This window comes from Alligator sinensis, unplaced genomic scaffold (genome assembly GCF_000455745.1).
Source record: "Alligator sinensis unplaced genomic scaffold, ASM45574v1 scaffold118_1, whole genome shotgun sequence".
Classification (NCBI taxonomy): Eukaryota; Metazoa; Chordata; order Crocodylia; family Alligatoridae; genus Alligator; species Alligator sinensis.
The window spans coordinates 174119-195338 of NW_005841850.1; the positions used below are offsets into that span (position 1 = coordinate 174119).

Below are 21220 nucleotides of genomic sequence, written 5' to 3' on the forward strand. Positions count from 1 at the left end.
GCACTTCTGCTGAATGGTGAGGCAAATGTTCCTGAATATAGTTCCATTAGGAACTCCAAGGGGCAAAATATACAAGCCAGGCAGAGTTGCACCAGGTCTAATATTTGGATGGGAGGCTCTTGGGGGGGGGAATAAGTGGCTTCAAGAAAGAAGTGATGAAGTACTGATTCAGCAGATGATACTCTTCCTTCAGAGTCCTAGTCCTGGAGAGTGCTGGGAAGCAAGAGTTGCCATTGGAAGAGACATCTAGACAGACAAATAGGCCAGACCACTTGTGGTCATTAGAAATCCCTTGGTGTTTGAATTAGAGTCAGGGTGCAGGCCATATGTTCTGGCTACATAAGCAAACATTTCCAATCCAAATTCCCCTGCAGCTTTAGTGCAACCTATGTCATCCTTTACTTCCTGTCCAGAACTATTGTGGGACGTTGTTGTCCACTAGTAATCAGCTGTGTGTCATCTAGTGTTGGCCACTGTCAGTGCCAGGATGTGGGGAGTCAGATTTAGGGGCCAGACCGGTTCAAGGTTATAGGATTTTGAGTAAGAGTCAGAGTCAGAGAGAGCAAGCAGAGTCTAGGGATGCATCACATTAGGAAAGCAGGAGGTCAGATAAGAAGCAAAGTCATCATCCAAACCGGGCTGTGTAAAGTATGGTTTAAATGGGGGCTACAGCTTCTTAGCCCAATACCTGGATTAGCTCTGGTGACCCCTTTGTTTATGGCATCTCTGCTTGTATGTCTCTTCCATAGCACGCTTCCTCCCTTCTCCTCCCTCCTGCTTTCCCACCTATTGTATTTTAATCACTCACCCCACTTCATACTCTGTTCTCTACTGTCCTTGCATGACATCTGATGAAGGGAACTTGAACTCTGGTTCATGAAAACCTTTTTTCCCCCCCTCCACACACACTTTAGCTAATCTGTCTGACAGATCCACACACACACACACACTTTAGCTAATCTGTCTGACGGATCTACCCTACCTTCTATCAAGCAAAGTTACCAAAGTAAAGCCTCAAATATTTAAAAAACCCAACAACCCTATTTTGAGAAAAAGCTCTATATTGGCCTGCTGCTGCTGGTGTGGTCTTATATAGAGAAAGTAGTGGGTCAGGTGATAGGAGCCAGCCACTCAGGGATCAGGGAGTGGGTGGAGCCTCAGGCATTTTTGAAGGCTTTAGACCATATCTCAGTCTGTAAGAGCAACAATAGAGTGGTGGGTTGGAGTTAGATGATTTGTGTTGGTCAGGCTAAGGTCTTAGGTTCAAGGCTGCAGTCCCAACTGCTGCCTTTAAGTACTGGTTGAAGTAATCTGTGTGCTTTTAGAATTACAGATCATTTTGAGATGTGTAAAAGCACTATGGTGACAAAAGCTTATCATTAGTCCCCAAAGTCTCCTGCTTTTTATTAATGTTTTGATTTCATATTCCCTCAGTCTGAATATCAGTTACTCCCTGAATATGCATTACCTATTGTAATAGATAGCATGACTCCTAAATAACTCTTAGCGGCTGATTATGACTGTGACACTACTCCATTTGAAGAAGCTTTGAGCTTACTCATCAGGGTGGATGACTCAGCCCTCAGTCGTGTATTTACAGTCCCAGCTCATGAGGGTTCAAACAAATGCTGTTGTGTTTGAGGAAGATGCCTTCTGATTGGAATATGTTTATTACTAGAACCCAAATTAACTTCCAGATACCACTGCTTGTTTGTATTTGTTTATCCTGCATAAAAATAAAAAAATAAGATTCACACACACATACTGATTCCCTTACCCAGCAAATATCAACCAAGTGGGAGCTGGGGAATACAGATGACTGCCTTAATATTCATTTTCCTTTTAATTGGGCTTGGTTTTATATTGTGTCACCCCCAGAGTATCAGGCCTAATGTCTGCTGATGGCTCCCTGTATTTGTTGCTTGCTGCAATGAGCACCAGTTTAATAGTAAATATAATAGGGGATGAGGACAACCTTTTTATTTCATTTTTTTATTCCTGCCTTTAGGGAGAGTGAGTTGGGGACACCGGTATGATTTTTCAGGACAACTGTTCATAGTCAACAACATGCCAGCTAAAAGTTAGACTCTGTTCTTGTCTACAACCAGAATACAACCCTTGTGGCCAAGGAAACATAGCATTTGTCATACTGAGAATTCTGTAATATGAAAGGCTCATCATCTTACAAGATTTGCTCTGTAATAACACGACCAGCTATGAAAGGTGATTAGCTCTTACTGCCAATTGACCTAGGAACAGTGGTTGGAGTAGGTGTGCATAGCCTAGTCTTTTTAAAAGGTGCTGTTAATGTTTGGAAATTTTATTTTGTGAATTTTAGATAATCCGCTGTTGCTTTAAGCACAGAAGTGAGACTACATTGGATAACACACTGGAGACTTACTTGAAATCCTCAGCTCATTCAGAACCCAGCCAGATAACCTTTGTGCACAAACAAACTATATATAGATGCTGCAGGCAAGCTAAACTGCTGCGGGTCTGAAAGACTTGGGCTATGCTTAAAAAACAAAACTGATCCCATATTCCTTTTCTGAGCTCTGTCATTCAGTGCCTGATGTCTCACTTAATATTCAGTGCAACTCTCGGGATAAAATCAGAATGCAAATCATAAGTAACTCACTGAAGAGAAAAAGGGGGAGTGGGGAAAGGAACCAGAGAGAGAGCTGTGTCACTTGGCTTGCTTGCCAGCCAGGCTGCATCCTGTTGTCTGTTTTTGCAGTCTGGCACATGGGGAGGAAATTCTGGACTCCTCAACAGTCTGGATTTCACTACCCGAAAGGGATTTTTTTACTTCATACTCATTTCTGCTGCTGGATTTTTCTTTCCTTTCCGTTTTTCTGACCTGTTTGTCCTTCTCCTCAAGGAAGGTAAATGCTGCAGCATGTCCTGTTGCAAATGGACAATCAAAGGAAACAGAAGGAGAATATGAAAGACTTTGTTTTAGGCTGGTATTATGTCAGACCTCCTCTCCAAGTTCTGCCATTCCAAAAAGCCTCGTTGGTCATTCTTGGACACCGTTTCCTACTAGTTGCATTTGACTGCATATAGCTAACTTCACATTAGTATGCTCGCTCAAGACACTGGAGGGATAGAAAGTGTTCCCCCAAATTTCTGTCCAAAGATACCTCAACAGGGGCACATTATCTCACCAACTGGTCACATCCATAATCTCTTTGACATACCTTGTTTCGAAGTCAGATGCTAATTCTGCCACACCACAGCAAAATTCTGTTTTCCATCATTTTTTTTCTTTCTCTTTCGGCATTTTATGATATAATCTTTCTAAAACCACAGGCACATGTAAGTAGACAGTGATGAAAGAGGGGATGTGGGAGCTGAGATCCCTGGGTCCTGTGCCCATCTCTGGTGCTGGATGTGCCCCTGGTTGAGTCATCATGAAATGCATTTGGTTCTAACTGCACAGTAAAGGTGGGAAGAAGCAGCTTCATATTACAAAGCACTTTAAGATTTTTAGTCGAAAGGTGCTAAAAACATCTCAAGGAATAATATCTCGGAGCAGGAATTCTGAATATGACATAGCAAAAATATATCACATATTGGTTCTTTGTAATAACTTCTGCCAGAAAGTTTGGTATATTTTTCTTCTTTTCCTTAGCTTCAGTTGACTGTGTATGATTACTGAAGAGGCAAGACAGTCAATGTATATTCATTTCCCTGATCTTGTGGTGTTGTCCCTTAGGAAATGCTTTAGAGTGAGGTTGGAATTGCACAATTACAGCACCTGCCCTGTGGAAAAATGTCTGAGAGATGACACTGTGTCTTCCAAATAAGAAAGCTCAAAGCTGTTGTGCATATTACCCACTTTTCTGTTCCTCAGCACTATAAATAATTCACTTCTGTTAGCATAACTACTACTGGCAACTTATCTATTAAGAATGACTGAAATATGTATGTAGCTCAGTGGAACAAAATATGTATGGGACTTAAATGAGAAGAAGAGTGGCTAAAACATTTTGATTATCCTTTGAAAGATCTGAAGTCTTACAGCTAAGGCTCATTGAAATTCTGCAGTGGACAAGTGACAGTGAGATTTGAGCATGTGACCATTTGGAGTCAGACAAGGTCCAGCCCAGTGCCAAAGCACTTTCAATGAGCTTAGGCCCCCGCTGCCGTCCTGTGTTTTGTGCATCAATCAGGACTGCTGACAGAAGACCACACAAAAGGTCATTCATTGCAGAAGTAAGGCTGAAGCTGCATCCTTAAGCCTCCTTCCCCACTCCCTCCCCCCATTCTCCCCATTGTTTTGAAGTATTAAACTTATCTGGAATTGTATATTGAATTATCAGTTATTCTTGCTGTAATATTTTTGTACACACCATAGAATTCCATCTCTTAACACTGGTCTACCACTAGTGTTGTAAAATGGTGACTTAGTAATTAGAGGACTTATGCTTGCTAGTCAAGCCTGAAACATAATGAAGATATCCCCAAGTGAATGTATCTTGGTTTACTTTTGGACATCTTAAATCTGTACAGGAGATGGTTCGTATTGGAATATTAAGAAAGCATTTTTAGCAGGTGGAACAAATCAAGGAAATGAGTCAGCAGAACAGGAGTTAATCTCCTCCCAAAGCTCCCAACCTGTTTGGGATAAGGCTTACATGGTCTAACAGGTTTTGTTGCAATATGAACACTTGTAGAAAGTGTTTCATTAGCTCAACATGGAAAGAATGGAAATCATCATATTCAAGAGCCCTTGGTTTCTTGTTTCTAAACACCAACCGGCACAGGCAACATCTGGGGTAATAACAGCGTGTGCAAATATCTCCAGAGTAAACAAGAAGATTACTTCCCCATCAGTTTTAAAAGACATCTCAGTTCTCTGGCTGGACAAAATCAAGAATTTCTAAATAAACCTATATAGAGCTTAAATAAAATTTGGTGCTAGTGTTGGCTTCCAGTCAGATGTAAAATTAAATTAGCTTTTTCTCTCCAGTAAGGCAACCGAGATTGAAGGATGGAATCCTTTCTTTGCTAATGGACCTATTAGAAAGGTATTGAATCATGCTAGCTTTCAGATTGACGGAGAACCAAGCAGAGAAAAATCAATGACTCTCTCTAACTTCCTGGAGAGCTTTTAAATAGTTCCCAGGCAAGTCGAGAAACTAGCCAGGAAAAGATTGTTGTGGGCATCACTTTCCTATTTAGGAAATGTACCTTACAGGCAAGGTTGCATCGCACATGGATGTGGATTGAACGATTCCTCTAAATGGTGCAAAACCAATTGGACAACGATCATTTTGCATTTGGTATAGCAGCAAGGAGTCTTTGGTTACTGGAAACAGATGTCATATCTGTGTTTTTAAGAAGTTTTTTCTGTAGAAAAGGTGCTGCTTACCAAGGAAGTAGGCACCTTAGAAATATTTAAGCTGGAAGCCTAGCAGAGTTTTGGACTTGTACAGTCAAAAAGAAGTGGTTTGCTTCTGGGCTTCTTTTTATGTGGAGTCTCAAAGTTCAGGGTTATCTGTGGATCACACCTAGGTCTAGTTTTGACTTTTTCATTAATTACAAGAAACTGAGCATTTAATTACACAATATTTACCTGTCAAAGGCAGCAGATCTATACATAAGTGCCAATCCAATACAAACCTAGTTCTGCTTTTTGATTGTCAATGTACATTCTTTAGAACTGTACAATATTTGACCAAGAAAACTTGCATAACTATAATACTTTATTTTATTATTTCATAACACTAAAATGTTACAAATATTAATTATTTAGTCTCCCATAATCCCTTCTCTTTCCCCTGATCCTGATGCCTAAACAGGTATGAAAGTATGATTCCAGTTTTAGAAACGGAGAGACTAGGGTGCAGAGAAATTCAACATCCTCTAACCATGTGAAATTTCAATTTGAGAAGGATTGGACCCAAAGAGTTTCTGCCTTCTATTTCTGTGATCATTACAGTCCACCTTTTCCCATGTTACAGAATCGCCTTTCTTTTAATAAGAGACAGATTAACAATTAGATCTAAGCTTTGGCAAGTTTTGATTTGCAGACAAAATTTGCGACTTGTGCTAATTTGTGTAATGAAGAAAACTGTCATACAATTGCTTCAGGATCCTGCAATAGGAGCTTAACTTGTCACAGCTGCTCACTCTCAGCTCCTCAAAGGCTTGTTGTGGGTTTTGTGGCTGGCGTGCTGTAATAACCAACCTAGCATGTGACAGTTTATAAGCTTGCATTATTACAAATGGCATCATACTGGGTTCCAGAGAGAGAATTCATTTCTTACCTCTAAACTGCCTACTGCCAGCCTGAGTTGGAAGCACAGAGTAGAAACAGGTCTCAGGGAAAATGTACAAAAAACACTCTATTCAATAAAGCAGCCCTGAAGAAGCTGTTTTGTATAACTTGGTTTCCTTGTGATACATCCCTTCAACATGACTCATTCATTAATGTAAATCATTAAACCACAAATACTTAAATGAAGATGAACAGTTTGTGATCAGTACCAATTTGCTTTAATAATACACAGAATATTATTAAGAATATTAGTGGGGAACAGGTGAGCCTTTTGTTTTACTGTTTCAAACTGTTCAGGTTTATCTGGCCATCCATGCTTGCCTCTCCTCTAGGGCAGGGTAACTTTCTATGCAGCGGCACAGGACTTTGAGCCACAACATATTGTTTCCCTCCTGGATAATGGTCACTTGGACAGTTTTTTGCTCTAATTTTAGCCATGGTGGTCTCCTGTGTGTTGAAAGATGCTGTCATGACATAAGGACCAAATGTGACGGAAGTGTGAAAATGTGAAAAAGGACCCTCTCCTGAGGCCCCCCTGGAAATGTTGGCAGTATCAGGGCAGGATGAAATTGCAGTAGAGCTGAGCTCACCCTGTGGATGCTTATGAACAGATGCAGTCTCACTGATCTCAAACCACACCCGTTGTAGCTACTGGGACCCAACACCACCAGTTCTGTGCATGGAAACCTTTGCTTTTTTAGAAGGAATCTTCTTTTAGTTCTCACTAGTAGTAAGTATTTGTCCCTTGAAGGCCAACGGTGTACATTTACCATAGCTCCTATTTTTTGGTGTTGTGCTATTGCTTAAATGAAGGCTTGTATCCGACAAGACGGCTCACAGAATCCACAGGGACTTGGAGCTGATATTCAGCTGCCATCATTTTCATTTAGTTTGATCTTTCATAATGAAAATCACCAGATGTTTCCCCTGAAATTTGCTGGGGCTCCTACCTGGCAGCACCTGGCTGAATTTCAGCATTTGCTGAAGCTTCTTGCAAGAAAATTAGTCGGGCAGCTGGCTGAGCACCCCAAATACAATAAATACCCTAATTCAGATAGACATGACAGAACAACAGTGCCTTGGGTCTAGGAGGAGTGTGTTCGTATGCTGTATAAAGTATTTGTCTACATTATTTTTAGTGATTTTTCTTTTTACTGTCAGATATGAAGGCAAGTATTATTAGTTTGTTTTCTTTGAATTTATCATACAAAGAACCTTATCATACACACAGGAGATTTTTAAGCCTTGGACATGCAGAGCCCTTGTTCTTTAATGCTACCCCACTGATGTCTGCTAGTAATGAGCACCTCCATGTGAGTGAACTTGCTTGGGGTCAAATGAAAAAACCTTTTTTAGGTCACTAAAATAATACTAATAGTGTGGCTTAGCTTCTTGGCTCTTTATAAAATATATCAGATAAAAATAATCTGGGACTCTAGGAACATGGTCTTAAGTTTTCCATGTAGCACTTGTGATAAAGACCATGGCATCATTGTCTTTGACACCCAGAATCAACATTCTCATTGTAACTTTTGTATCATAGCCTCTCTTTGTGTATTTATTTTTGCTTAATTATTAAGAGGATTTCAGTATCTACTTTGTTTTGTAATTCTTTTCTCCTTGTCTGTCCAATAGCCTCATGGCAGCCTTTACTTGGGGTAGACATTGGTATATTACTAGATAGATATCCACCCTTGCCCAGTTACAGACTGTTAATTGTACCTTTTTTGTGTTTTGACAGTTTTGTTCTTTTTCCCTGCCCCATTTTGTTACTCTGACTTTCTGGGGTCGAAATTTGGGCTTCTGCCTGGATGTGGGTAGCTTTAATATTAGATGTTTTTAGATGCACGTGAACTGACGAGGGATTTGCTCTCAGTCTCAACTGATAAGAGCTTTCTCATTTCTGAGAACTCCTTAGTTGATTTTGAGCAACCTTGCTTCATGTCTCAGCAATCTGGCAAAGGCAGTGAGTGAAATATGAGAAGCAGCTGGCCTGCTGACACAAGGACACTGGATCTATCTGTGGACAGATGCGAGATATCTAAACAGAGGAAATGGACCATTTATTAGTGTTTTTGGCATTTGCTTTTAATTTAAACAATACAGCACTAAAGTATGTTCCTCCTTGAAATGAAGGCTGGAAGCTTGAGGGGACCTGAATTTCATGCCGGCTCTTTGAGCGCCATGGATTGTTTCCTGGGACATAAGCCTCAGTTATTGGGAACATTTAACATGGCAATCCTGTATCATCTCAATCTGTAAAGTATTTTGAGTGGAAAAACACTGTCTAAATATATTTTTTTCCTTATTATTGTCTTATAAAAATAGAGGATGTACCAACAATGGATGCAGTCTCTACTTGGGGAAGTCTAGTGTCTGCTCCCTAGGTAGCAAATACAACAGACCGTGGCTATATATGGCTGTATTAAAACATACAGTATAGAAATTAAACTAGCCTTATCATAGCAGTTATAATGTATTGATGCTAGAAATTATTCTGCTCCCTTCTAAAACAGCCTGCTATAGAATTGTGTAAATGTTGAGCACAGTGCCCCATATTTGCTTTCACGTTATAGTAATTTGGTTGTAATGTAGCTTTTAGCTATAAATATTTCTGTGGCTTGTTTTACAGGTATGCACGTAGAACAATCACCTGGGACAAAAAGATTACACTGAATAACATGCTTTAGAAAAAAATGAAAAAACAGTTTGCAAGTACAATTTTGTTACCAGTTTGCAAAATCCTTAACTCAAATGTAAAGGATCCGTAACAATGTTGTAGGTAACAATGGGCAATCCTGTCTTGGTATCACATGCCTGAATATAAGATCATTCCATACTTAAAGCAATATTTTTGTTTAAAAATAATAAATAAATACTTAAGTTGCTAGTGTGGTGCTTTTAAGTACTGCGTTGTTAAAGCAGTTTTGTGAACTGCATGTTAAGGTGAAGTGGTACACTGGGAAGTTAGCGATAGTTGATGGGGCAGCTAACCCTCATACATCAGTTTTACCAACCATAATTCAATTGAAGACAAGTGCAAAAGGTCTCTATAATTTATTTATGGTTTTGAAAAGTAAAATTACCAGATGACAAGGTTGCTGGGTTTGCTGCTATAGAAGAGGGAAACTTTTGTCTCCTATACTCCATTAGCAAAAAAACTTCTTATAAGCAAATGCATGGAACAGGAAAAGGCTCCTAGAACCATTGTACCTGCCTCTCTCTCAAGTTCCCTGAGCTCCAGCATCAGTTTCTCATGTTCTTTTTCCACACTGTCTTAATCTTCTTTGATCCATCAGGTACTAGCCACTGGCCAGTATCTCTTGGACCAGTTATGCTAGGGGCCATGAGCATCTGAGACCAGCCAGAACTCAGTAAGGACCCATCCTAATTCCTTTCAACAACACTTTGCTGACACAGGAGCTGCTTCTGGGCAACTCCATTATCAGACTGATGTAGAAAACTGAAGGGCTTTAAGGAAAGAACAACAAAAGAAGCCTAAGGGAATAGAGGCTTGCTCTTGTACCCATTTCAGTCGATAGAAAAAACTTTCATAAACATCAATGTATAAAAATCACAGAAGGTTTCAGGATGGAAGGAAAGAAGGAAAAAACTGAGCAAAGGACATATTTAATTTGGACTGCAGGTAAAACTCCTTAACAATGAGCTCTATCAAGTGACTGTGGGACAATCTCCCAGAACAGCTATAACTCCATCACATGGGTCATTTGGAGAGCAGTCTTGCGCTGCATAATGCAAAGCCTGCATCGTTGAGTAAAGGATTTCAAAGAACAAGCCATGTTTCCAGCTCTTTTTTGGGTGATTGTTCTTGAGATATTATTGTTCTTACAGAATGGAGCCTGATAACTGCACCATTGCTTATGATTTACATTATATTCCTTCAGCACCAGAATTCACCACACTTTCTGCTCTCTCCATCTACATGCTGCTCTGAAGGTTTTAGGGACTTGTCTAGAGGAATAACCACGTTCCTTTCTGCAGTCAGAAAGCTGCAGTGTTTTTTCCATGCAGCAACTCTTTCATCACTGTACACTGTGATGCAAGGCAAAGGGTCATTTTTAAATCGGTGTCTTTCAAGTGGCTTTGGTGGAGAGTCACTTAGCATTTCCATTAAGGATCTCAATCTCTCAGGATAAAGCTTGGTGAAATCTTCCCAAATGCTTGCTTTCTTGTCTTGAGTGTTTGAATGACAGCAGAGGAAATGTTTGTGCTGAAATGCTGGGAATTGTATTTCAGATGGGTTCCGCAGTGCGTGTATGTGCATGTTAGATGAGAAAGAGGCCATGGCTGGGAAATGGCCAGGTTTTAGGTTTGTCATTTAGGAGTGCCAGCTGCATCCAAGCCTCAGAGACTGAGACTCATCTCAGCGTTACATTTTCAGCTCTTGCTGGCCAAAGAACTGAGACCCACGTCCTGCTCTCCCAAGTGACAGGACAATAGACCATGCACCACGCTACTGCAGACTTCTCTGTCTACCCTTCCCTGATTTTCACTTTCAGAATTGTGCCCCTGTTTTCATTTGGTCCTTCTGCCTTGACTGTTTTAATTGAAGTCTGTCAGCACTTTCTTTCTTCCTTATTGGTAATATCCCACAGTAAATGTTGATAAATTAGTGCAACACCTGAGCCCTTAATTGAATCAATGCCAGCACACTTTAATTGCATTTTATGCTTTTGTAAATGTTTCCCATCTGATCCTCTAGCACGATTTCCAAGATTTACACTCGGGTAAAAAGTTCATGGTTTACACAGTGTTCCCTAGAAAGTGGTAGCAAGTGTGATCTAGGTTTGGGAATGCTGTCATCGGATATAGGTAGGGTGACCATAATAATTTGAGGGAAATCTGGGATGGAGGAGTGCCATGGACACCAGCATGCATCCTCCACCCCCCTGCAGCTCCAAGGAGTGGGGCTGGGCAGGACACAGCCTCTGAAATCCAGAACTGTCCCAGCCAACTGGGGACATACAGTCACCCTAGCTGACCTGTATTGCGGGTACTGAAAATAATCAGAATAAGGGGACTGTTTTTGTGATGGTTGTAGATTATAATCCATTTCCTACACCTGTCATAACAAGGACAGATTCATGTTAAATGCAACCGGGCCATTGTCTCTGTGAAACGTATTGATAACAGCTTCCTCATGGAACATGTTTTCAGCTTCCCCCAAACAGCTTTATCGAGCATCTTTACCGTCTCGACACTGTCAGCTGGGATGACGTCTCAAGAAGCTTTGGTTATGCAGTCTTTCAAAAAGATACATTCGCTTGGCTTTTAACTCCCAGCAGTAGCTAAAATCTAGCACAGGGACTCACCACACAGAAGAAAAACTCCATTTATCCAGGATTGCCGGGCTTAAAATAAGCAGCAGAGCTTTCACCTGCTGTGAAAAGGCACCAGCTGCACAGGTCAAACCAGATCAGCACGCTTACAGAAGGAAGCTATTCTGTGAGCAAGGAGAAGAGAATCCGCAGTGACACCAAGGCTGGGAACAGTGCCCTACTGGCATGCTGAAGGCACAGCAGTAATCCTCTTGGGCTCTGAAGGATGCTCCTTTTCTCCAAATTGTAGATGTTAGGGAAAAAATGGGCAAGCGAGATAAATTTTTTGGCTAGTAGATGCTCTGAGAGCATGGCTGCGCTAATGCAGAGGGCTGTGTGAATAGCATGGGGTGATTCCCCCCCAGCGAATTCCCTCTGCTTGATCACTGGTGCCATTCATGACGTGGGAAGCTTCAGTGACACTGGCCTATGTGCTTCTCCAAAGAGCTCCCAGAGGCTCTCTCTACCTGGGGGACACTCATCAGGTGCTAAACTACACTTTGGGGACCTATACGAATCATTTACCTGTCATGCCAGGGGATGTCTCTTGCAAAGCTCCCTCAACACTCTACATTAACTCAAGAATTTTCACTAACAGGTATCCCTCATGTCACATTAGTTGTCAGTAGGGGTGTAGTTAGTTTGTTCTCCCTATAAAACCTTTCACGGATCCAATAAATTACAGTCCTCTCAGGAGTGTTCAATATGTACTTATTCATTTCAACTTTTTCCCCATGGTTCTTAGGCTCCTGTACTTAACCACATGCTATACTCTCCAATGCATTTGTTTTGTGCTGTAGCAGACCAAATAGCATGTTCAGCACAGCCGTGGATGGTTAGCACTAGCTAAAACAAGGACGATATTTAGGGAACATTTGCTATAACCTCTATAGCATACGTGTGTGTGTAGTGGGGTGTGACTCACTGAACATGTTGGTCTTTAATAATACTTCATCCCATTCTTTGTCTTGTTTGGATTGATATGCCCCAGTCAGTTATGCTGGGCTGGGGTAGCAGAAACATTCTCCTTCAGCTGGTGGCAATCTATATATTTTGGCTGGTGGTGGCAGCATGCAGCAAGGTGGTGGTGGGGGGCGCCTCTTTCTCTGTGACATTGCTGTGACTTTTCCTAGACCAGTGATTCTCAACCAGGGTGCTGCTGCACCCTGGGGTACTGTAAGGTCCTTTTATAGGTGCTACGGGATGCCACACAACATTTGTACCATTAGGTGTGCAAACACCTACCCAAGATACACGAGATAAACCCCAAGATTTCAAATCACAATCCATAGTGTCAAAAACATCCTGACCTTCTGTGGTTTTCCTCAGGTTTTTGCAACAGGAGAACAGCTCTAGTATTTCTCCCATAGTCAGAAAGCAAGTGGAAGCTAAGAGCTGGCATTTTCCAAGGGGCTTTACGTCTAACAAAGGGTGCCTGGAGTCTAATGAGGTTAAGAATCATAGTCCCGGACCACTGGTTCTCAACCTGTTCTGATTCATGGCAATCTCCACAACTTTTTTGACTTTGGCAGCATCTCTGGTTGAGAACCACTGTTGTACGGCCTCCACTTAGCTTACTGGTTCTCAGCCAGGAGGTTGCTGAGCACTCCTGCCTGCTTAAGGTTTTCTGATAAGCCTTAAGCAGGTAGGAGGAGAGACATAATTAATGGCCAAAAGTCTCCCATGCTGGGGCGGGGGGAAGAGGAGAGCAATCTCATCTACCATGGGTGTCTCCAGCTCCTCCAGCCACAGTGCAAAGGGTTGCCACAGCCCAGCTTGACCCGCCCAGACGGGCAGTGCAGAGGGCTGCAGCCACGGTACGCGCTTTTGTGCTCCAAACCCACATGCCCCTTCCAGAAATGGGTGTGGGGCAGTCCCTCCTGTCTAGTGTGCCTCTGCTTTTGAGAGGAGCATGTGGGGGTGGACTGGGAAGGAGTGCAGGCTCCAGCTACAGCCGCTTTCCAAACTGAGGTACGCTGGACATTTCAACCTGGCTGTGGCCGCAACTCTATGGCAGTACCTCTGGAAGGGGCTCACAGCTCCCCAGCTGAGAACCACTGTCCTAGACTTCTATCAGCAATCCCTGCTAGCAGTGTAAGAGCCACCCTGCTGGACTTGGCATTGCTGAGCATAGAGAACTTAACCGTTCCTTCCTCTTGCTTTGCTTTTTCTTTTGAGAAGTTCTGACTGCTAAAAACCAATTTACTTCAAATATGGTAGAAAGTTGTGACTATATATTGGCAAGAGAAAATCTGCAAGGGTTAAAGTCTCTTCTGGCTTGCATGCCAGCATTGTACCCTGCAGGGCCAGGCAGCAGCATCCCCAAGCAGGCTGTGCTGCTCTGCACGCGGTACCCTGACGGGAAGCACTGCAGCTGCACCCACACAGTGCTCTGGACGGGCTAATTAGCACTGTATTTCTGCCATGCTGATAGAGAACAGGGAAGATGGAACAGGAAGGAAAATATGAAAACTCCATAAATCTTGTCTAGGTTGAGAATATCTTCCACTATCATGATAATACTTTGCCCTTCCATTGTGGCTTTATCTTGAAATCTCAAGTGCCTTAGAAAAACTGAATCAAGCCTCCCACAGCCCCTCAGAGAGATGGTATCACCGTCCCCATGAGAGCAGAGGAAATTGAAGCCCTGAGGAGTGATGTGATGTATCCAAGGCCACAGGTTGAGTTAGTGGCATAGCTAAGAATAAATCAAAGGAGGCCTTAGTCCCAGCTCCCTGAGAAACTGCCAGATCAGACTTGCCCTGTTTCAATCTTAAAAGAAGAGGTGAAAAATCATATTACCAGCCAGGACTCTTTGTTTCCACTGCTCTTAATGGCATCACAAATGGTTAGAGCAGGGTAAGAAAAGCAACTCCCCATTCTGTGTTGGACATTAGCCCAGGCGCAAGAGTAACATTCGAAGCAGCTCAGAAGCAGACCCTCTTTCCATTCCCTTTAAAGCCGTGCGCGCAAAGCAGCTCCTCTACCCCAGGGAATCCAGTGCATCACTCCTACTCCTCTTTGCACAAGGGGAAGTGAGGACAGGTCTGGTCTGTCCATTGTGACAGTGTTCCCGTTCAAATATTGATCTTCCTGGATGTATTCGGCTCTTGACTGAACATCCATGTACAGTGATAAAAACAAAGATACTGGGCTCATCTCGCTTACTCTGGATTCATCTCAGAGAGACCCCATGGAAAAGAGTATTCTTGTGGCAATGTAACTGAGTTCAGGATCCAGCCTATTGTACATGCCAGGCACCACAAAGTCCTGCGTAGCCTGCTACCCTAGTCACTGGGGGGAAACAATCCAGTGAAAAGCTTTTGACAGAAGCAGCCGCAGAACAGAGAAATTCAAAGCGACACCTCCAATTGGTCACTTTGCTGCTTGCATTGTGCAGTCCTAGAAAGGCTTAAGAAGCTTTGTGATGTACGGATGTCAAAGGCAATTAATTCTTGGGCTGGCTACTGCGGTTGTAGGAGAATGACCAGTCATATACAAACATGTTTTCTGCCATTTCTTTTCTCCATCCTGTCTTTCAAAAGTGATTAAACAAGCCAGTCCAAGCCTTTTGATGGCCCTTAATACATCCTGGGGTTATATTTCCCATACTCCCTTTTTTTTTTTAAATCAAGGATTTTATGTTAGATTTTGAACACAGACAAATAACTCACAGGAAACGTTTGTAAATCCTTCCCACTCCAGTGTTATCAGCAAGGAGCAGAGGTGTATGGTAAGCAAGTATCATAATAATATGTGGGATGAGTTAAGCCTACTTTAGACTGTTTCTCTCAAATTTAATTGATGGAAACTGCCCACTTTCAAGCTTGCTTGCTACCTTAGCAGAGTTATCCCAAGATTGTTGAAATACAACTGTGGGTGTTGTACAGACACCCATGCTGCCAAAGAAGCAGGAAGGATGTACTTAAAAACCCTCTAATTTATCTAATAACATCTTTTGTGGCATTTTGTGTAGGTTTGGTATTGTGATGGAAATACATGCCTTGGTTAGATAAAGAGCTCCAGTTCAAGACAGTAGGCATCACATTTGTATTGTGTGGGGGCATGTAGGAAGCTGGTTGGGAAAGGCCCTGACCAGCCACTTAACCTCTGTACATTGTAATACACCTCCTTTCCTCTAACCTGCCATTACAGGGTCAAATAATAAAACTAGCTATTTTACATGTGAATGCTAATGACAGAGTATTATTTCCCCCTTTGCTGGAGTTCTTGCCTTCCTGGATGGAACAGAGATTCCCACTATATTTTCCCCCTATCTTTTTATATCCTGGAGACTATTTATTATAGCTGCTGTTTTCTTGGCTATGTTCTTCACAGGATTCTCTCCATGCCCAGACCAACGGGGTTGTCTGCAAGCTATGCAAGGTGCTCCTTTCTCTCATTGTTGCTGCAGGGACAAAGATTAGGACTGGGAAACAAACCCATGTTCCTTGGATAATGGTGCAGGCAATACCTCTCTAAAGTGAGCTCTGTCTGGGATACTTACCATCCTCTGCTGGGGTTACGTAGGTTCTGCCATGCTAAAATGCTCTTGATTCATCTCTGATTGAGATGGTCTTCCTACAGAGATTCCTGGTTTGGCTGACATCATTGTTTGTAATTATTTTAGCCCTGGAGTCAGCATATCCTTGTTTCTTTTGTAACATGGAAATTGCATGAAGTGTGAGTAGTCACCAGTAATGCTTCTTGGGGATGCTGGAGCTAATAATAGAAATGAAAAACCTATCCCTTATGAACTGAATAACAACAAACAAGGACACATGGAAAATCAGCTTCTACGTGCACTGGAAATAAAGGAGGTCACAGAGGTTGTTTTTTTTTTTCCTTCCTGCTGCTTACCGTATATTCCCACAAGGTATTGTGGTATGTAAATAGGATCAGAGTTCCTACATTGTACCGGGAGGAGCCAGGCCTAAGACAGCTAACATCCTCATGTAGTCATGCTTCATTAGTGCACATATTGCTGAGGTTTGGAGTAGCTGCGTGGGTAGAATGCTCAGACGCTAATTCTAGCAATGAATCTCATTGATGTCATAATATTGAAATAAGTGTGGCTCCCCGAATCACTTAAAGGGCCAGCACTTCCCTCCGGACAGTGGAGGATTTGGGAAAATTGGGCGCTTCTGATCCTACATCCAACCTTCATAAACAGTAAATGCTAAATATTAAAAGAGACAGAAGACTTGGCTTGTGCACACTTATAAATCTCTGACATAATTGTACTCTAAATTGACTGTTTGTGACGGTGAATGAGATGTCTGGAAAGCATTAAGGTAATGTGGCTTTTCAAATGGAGCGAGTAATAGGAATTTAACTGAAGTCTTTTCTGATGCGTGTTCCTCAGTAATGAAGTTACCGGACTTGGGCCAGACCAGAATTTTCTTTGCTTGGCATCAGGCCAAACATGAGAGTACATCTAAGTCTGGCCTTGTGCCTCTCGTTCTTTCTCTGTTGAGGTCTGTTGAGGTCCCTATTTTGTGCCTAGGACTAGAGGAGGCAGAATGGGCGTCCATCCAGCCAAATCTCGTCTGTCTAACCATGGGATGGGTACAGATGCTTCACAGGAAGGGACAGGAGGTCTGTCATGGGCAGTTCTGCAATTCTGCTGAGCCCTCAGCCTCGGCAGTGAAAGCCAAAATACTATGTATTGCTCTTTCACAGCAGGAACCACTTGTCCTTGTGTTTTTTGTTTTGGGAGTTTTTTGCCTTTCAATTTCTTTGACATTCTCTTGCTCTTGTACTTGGAGAGAGTGAATGGAAGCCCCGGGTTTATTGTTAAACACTGTTCATTACCCAAGCATGCTCAAGGCTGCAGGCTGTGGGCCCATGGAGCTCTGGGCAAGGGAGTTTGTTTGCCTTGCTTCTCAGGTAAACTCTTCTCATCAGAGTAAATGAATCGGCCTGCTGCTTCCAGGCTCTGATCAAGCTGATTTATACCGTGATCGGTCCTGTGCTGCAGATGCCCCCTGCGCCAGGGCCGCATACACTTCAGAAGAGACACTGCAGGTTCTTGGGGGTCTCTCAGAATTGTCAAAGCAAATGATCCAAGGATGTGAAGGCAACCCACCCATGCTAATGGGTGTTCAACCTCTGTGTGGGCACTGTCTTCCAGAAGTGAAGTGGCCTTGTTTTGTTGCAGTTTAATTAAGCTGGAGGTCTCAGGCTTAATTAAAGTACAATGAATTAAGTCCACTTTACTGCTCAATGAGAGCATCCACAGAAGTGTTTAATACCCTTTAGCGTATACAAATTAATTGCTTACCTTTTGTTGATTTGTCCTTGAGTGTCCTCAGGTTGCAAAGGGTCCAGGGCCTGGCCTGTGAGAACCTGAAACAAGAGCCTGTGTTAGGCAGGGCAGCTGGACAGGTTGATAAGCTCAGTTTGATGATGTAAATAGAGAAACTGCGTGTGATCTGAGCATATTTGATAAGCTCTGCATCTGTGCTCGGGAGTAAGCAAAGGGTGCAAAGTGAAGCATATAAGCTTAAAGAATAGTGCCCTAGAAAGTGAAGTAAAGCCTAATAAAAGCCAGAGAGTGCATATGAAAAGATCCCAGGCTTCAGCATTATTTATAAAAAAAATTCTGTTGTGTTCTTGCAAATCTTGGACAACCTTCAAACTATTTCTTTACAGACAGAAGTGTTGCCCTGCATTACACTGATTGCCAGTTATCTTGCAAAATCAGTTGAAAGTATCTCTGCTGTGTTTTTCTTTTGCAGCAATTGCCCTTCATTTTTGGCAGCTGCTTTAGCCAGAGCAACATCAGATGAAGTCCTTCAGAGTGATCTTTCGGTGCTCTACTTACCAAAGCAGGAGGACAATGCGGACGGGATCATACGTAAGTGCATTATATTGTACGCATTTACTCTGCTTTTTGTGGGCCCTTTGCAGAGCACAGCGCTGAGTTTCACAGGTTGGCGATCAATTCTAAGGCCCGCCATGCTTAGATGAGTCTGATCAGCTGTGGAGCCCAGGCCACAGGCTTCTCTGAAATAAGTCCTGCTTCAAGCCCAAGAGCCACAGCTGGACAAGAGTACATCAGACTCCAACTGCCAGATTTTTCAACAGAGCTTTGCAGTGTCCTTTGGTTTCAGTGTCTGATAACATTATGCCATATAAAGAAGTGTTTGATATTAAGAACAAAAGGATATTCCCTTCTCTCCATTTGTATTTATTATGTAGTAAGACTTTCCATCAGGCAGCTCAGGGCTGCAAGCTCTAACTCAGGCTTCTGCTGACTGCGTTCCCTTTGAGAGCTGTTTGGGATGCTTGTTAAGATAAAAGATAACATTTCCCAAGATGAGTTTCCTGTCATTCAGTCTGGAAAACATCTAGTCACCAATCCCCTTAATCCCTTATTCCCTTTTGTTTTTGATTTAAAAAATTAGAAATAGCTGTGTGGGAAAAATACACGTGTTAGAAATCTGCTTGAGGAGGAAGTTTCTAGTCTGTTTGTCAGAGCCATGCAGGAATCTAAATTTGTGCAACTTACTCTGGACTTTCAGTCGGTAGGTGTGACTGCTTTTCCTCCCAAGCAGGTGACTGGAATGGAGCTGTCATTGTTCTGGCTGAGCAAGCCTTATTAGTTGCAAATTGAAATCTCTTTGACTCACATAAATATTTGACAGTCTCCAAGGGAATGTTGACTAAGCCTCGGCACAAAATATCTAAGGAAGCCGATGTTTTAAATGGAGATCTCTGTAGTAGACAACTTTTTAAGAATGCGTTTAAACTTGTAATGCAAGGAAGTAAACATATGTTGATAGCAGGATACTGGTGTAACCTGTAGCTAAATTAAACGTGCATCTCCACCCGACATTATCCTAGGGAGATGTGACTGGAGTATCTAGAGTCTTGTGTCCAGTTTTGGGGCCCCCACCACAGAAAGGACGTGGAGAAATTGGAGAGAGTCCAGCAGAGGGCAACAAAAATGGTTCAGGGGCTGGGGGACATGATGTATGAGGAGAGACAGAGGGAACTGGGCTTACTGAATCTGCAGAAGAGAAGACTGAGAGGGGATTGAATAGCAGCCTTCAACTCCCTGAAAGGTAGACACACAGAGGATGGAGCTGAACTGTTCTCAGTGGGGGCCGATGACAGATACAAGGAGCAATGGGCTCAAGTTGTAGCAAGGGAAGTTAAAGTTGGATATTACGAAGAACTTGCTCACTGGGAGGGTAGTAAAGCACTGGAACAGGTTACCCAGAGAGGTTGTGGAGGTTTTGAAGACCCTCCATCCTTGGAGGTTTTGAAGACCCAGCTATACAAAGCCTTGGCTGGGATGATGTAGTTGGGGCTGGTCCTGCATTGAGCACGGGGTTGGACTAGATGTGACCTCCTGAGGTCCCTTCCAGCCCTCATTCTCCATGTGTAGCAGTACATCTTGGACAAGCTGTGCTTTAGCAGTAACAGAGTAAAATGTGAGGGGGAAAAAGAAGAGAAGAGTGGGCCCATCCTAGTGGTGACTTGATTTATGACTAATGTAATCCCATTTCACAAAACATGCCAGGGCTTATGATTTCTTAAGCACATTGCGAGGTCAAGGAGCAAGGAGTTGCTGTGTTGAATGGAAACAAAAGCCCTAGCTGCAGGGATTCATGAAGGACTGAAGTGGATTTCATGGCAAAGGGTGTTACTGAGATTAGTCACGACAAAGTGGGAGTTGAGAAACATGAAGTAGCTACTTGAAAAATATGGTGACTGGCTTGTAGTGTGGCCATCAAACTTGGAGAGACACTCTAGATCTGGGATACAGATGTTGGTAGTGAGTTCAGAGCATACTGTTTGCTTCAAAAGTACTCAGATGGCTGCAGGACAGGAGAGCTGGTGCTCCTGGTGTCCAGCCTTGTGTCAACCTGTATTAGAAAGACTTTTCAGGGGCCCAGCAAGCTTGCTGCTCTCTGTGATACAGGGAAAATAATACAATACTTGCAGTTTGTCTCTGAGTCAGAATCTGCTAGAAAAAAATCAAATTTCTCTTGCCAGGGGAAGGTCAGTGATGGGCCCTGCAATCCTCTCATAGTTGCAGTCAGTATGACAGGGTGAAGATGTACATGTGGAAAAGAGCATCAGTTAGTGGTTTAGTGGAAACATAAGTGTGAATGTGGCATATTCAGAGCAACTCTTGAAGATTAGGGGTCACATGCTTTTGATGCACAGCCTGGATTTAACCCAAAGGAATGAAAGAAGGGAGGGTTGCAAAGAGAAGTTAGAAAGTCTTAATTTCTTTTTGGAGTAAATGACATTTGGATGTTTGGGCTTAAGGCAGAAGCGTTTATACGAGGGGACCAGAAGGTAGAACGGCCACTAGAGTTTGTAAATTGGCTCTTAATGACCCATTGCACCATTTTACCAGACTCTTTCTGAATGGTGTTGAGCATCTGCACCTGTTGCTGGCTTAATTTTACCCTCTGTGAAAACCGGGCCCCAGCTGCCCAGATAAGGGCATCCAGATGTGGAGGCAGGTAAGATGAGAAGCCTTTTCTACAGGCTTGGGCTTTAACCCCCACCCCCGTACCTCACTTTCTTCATCTGTAACAGGAGACGACTCTTCCCCAACAAGGGTATTTAGTTA

General features: G+C 42.7%; 1 protein-coding gene across 1 annotated transcript in view; it reads left to right on the forward strand.

Annotated features, from left to right (window-relative positions):
• Window positions 1-21220, forward strand: part of PPM1E (protein phosphatase, Mg2+/Mn2+ dependent 1E) — a gene marked incomplete at its 5' end in the record, with an annotated part of 89196 nt that overhangs the window by 54345 nt on the left and 13631 nt on the right. The window contains 1 exon segment of the mRNA XM_025210863.1: window positions 18366-18484. Within this exon segment, the coding sequence (XP_025066648.1) occupies window positions 18366-18484 (119 nt within the window).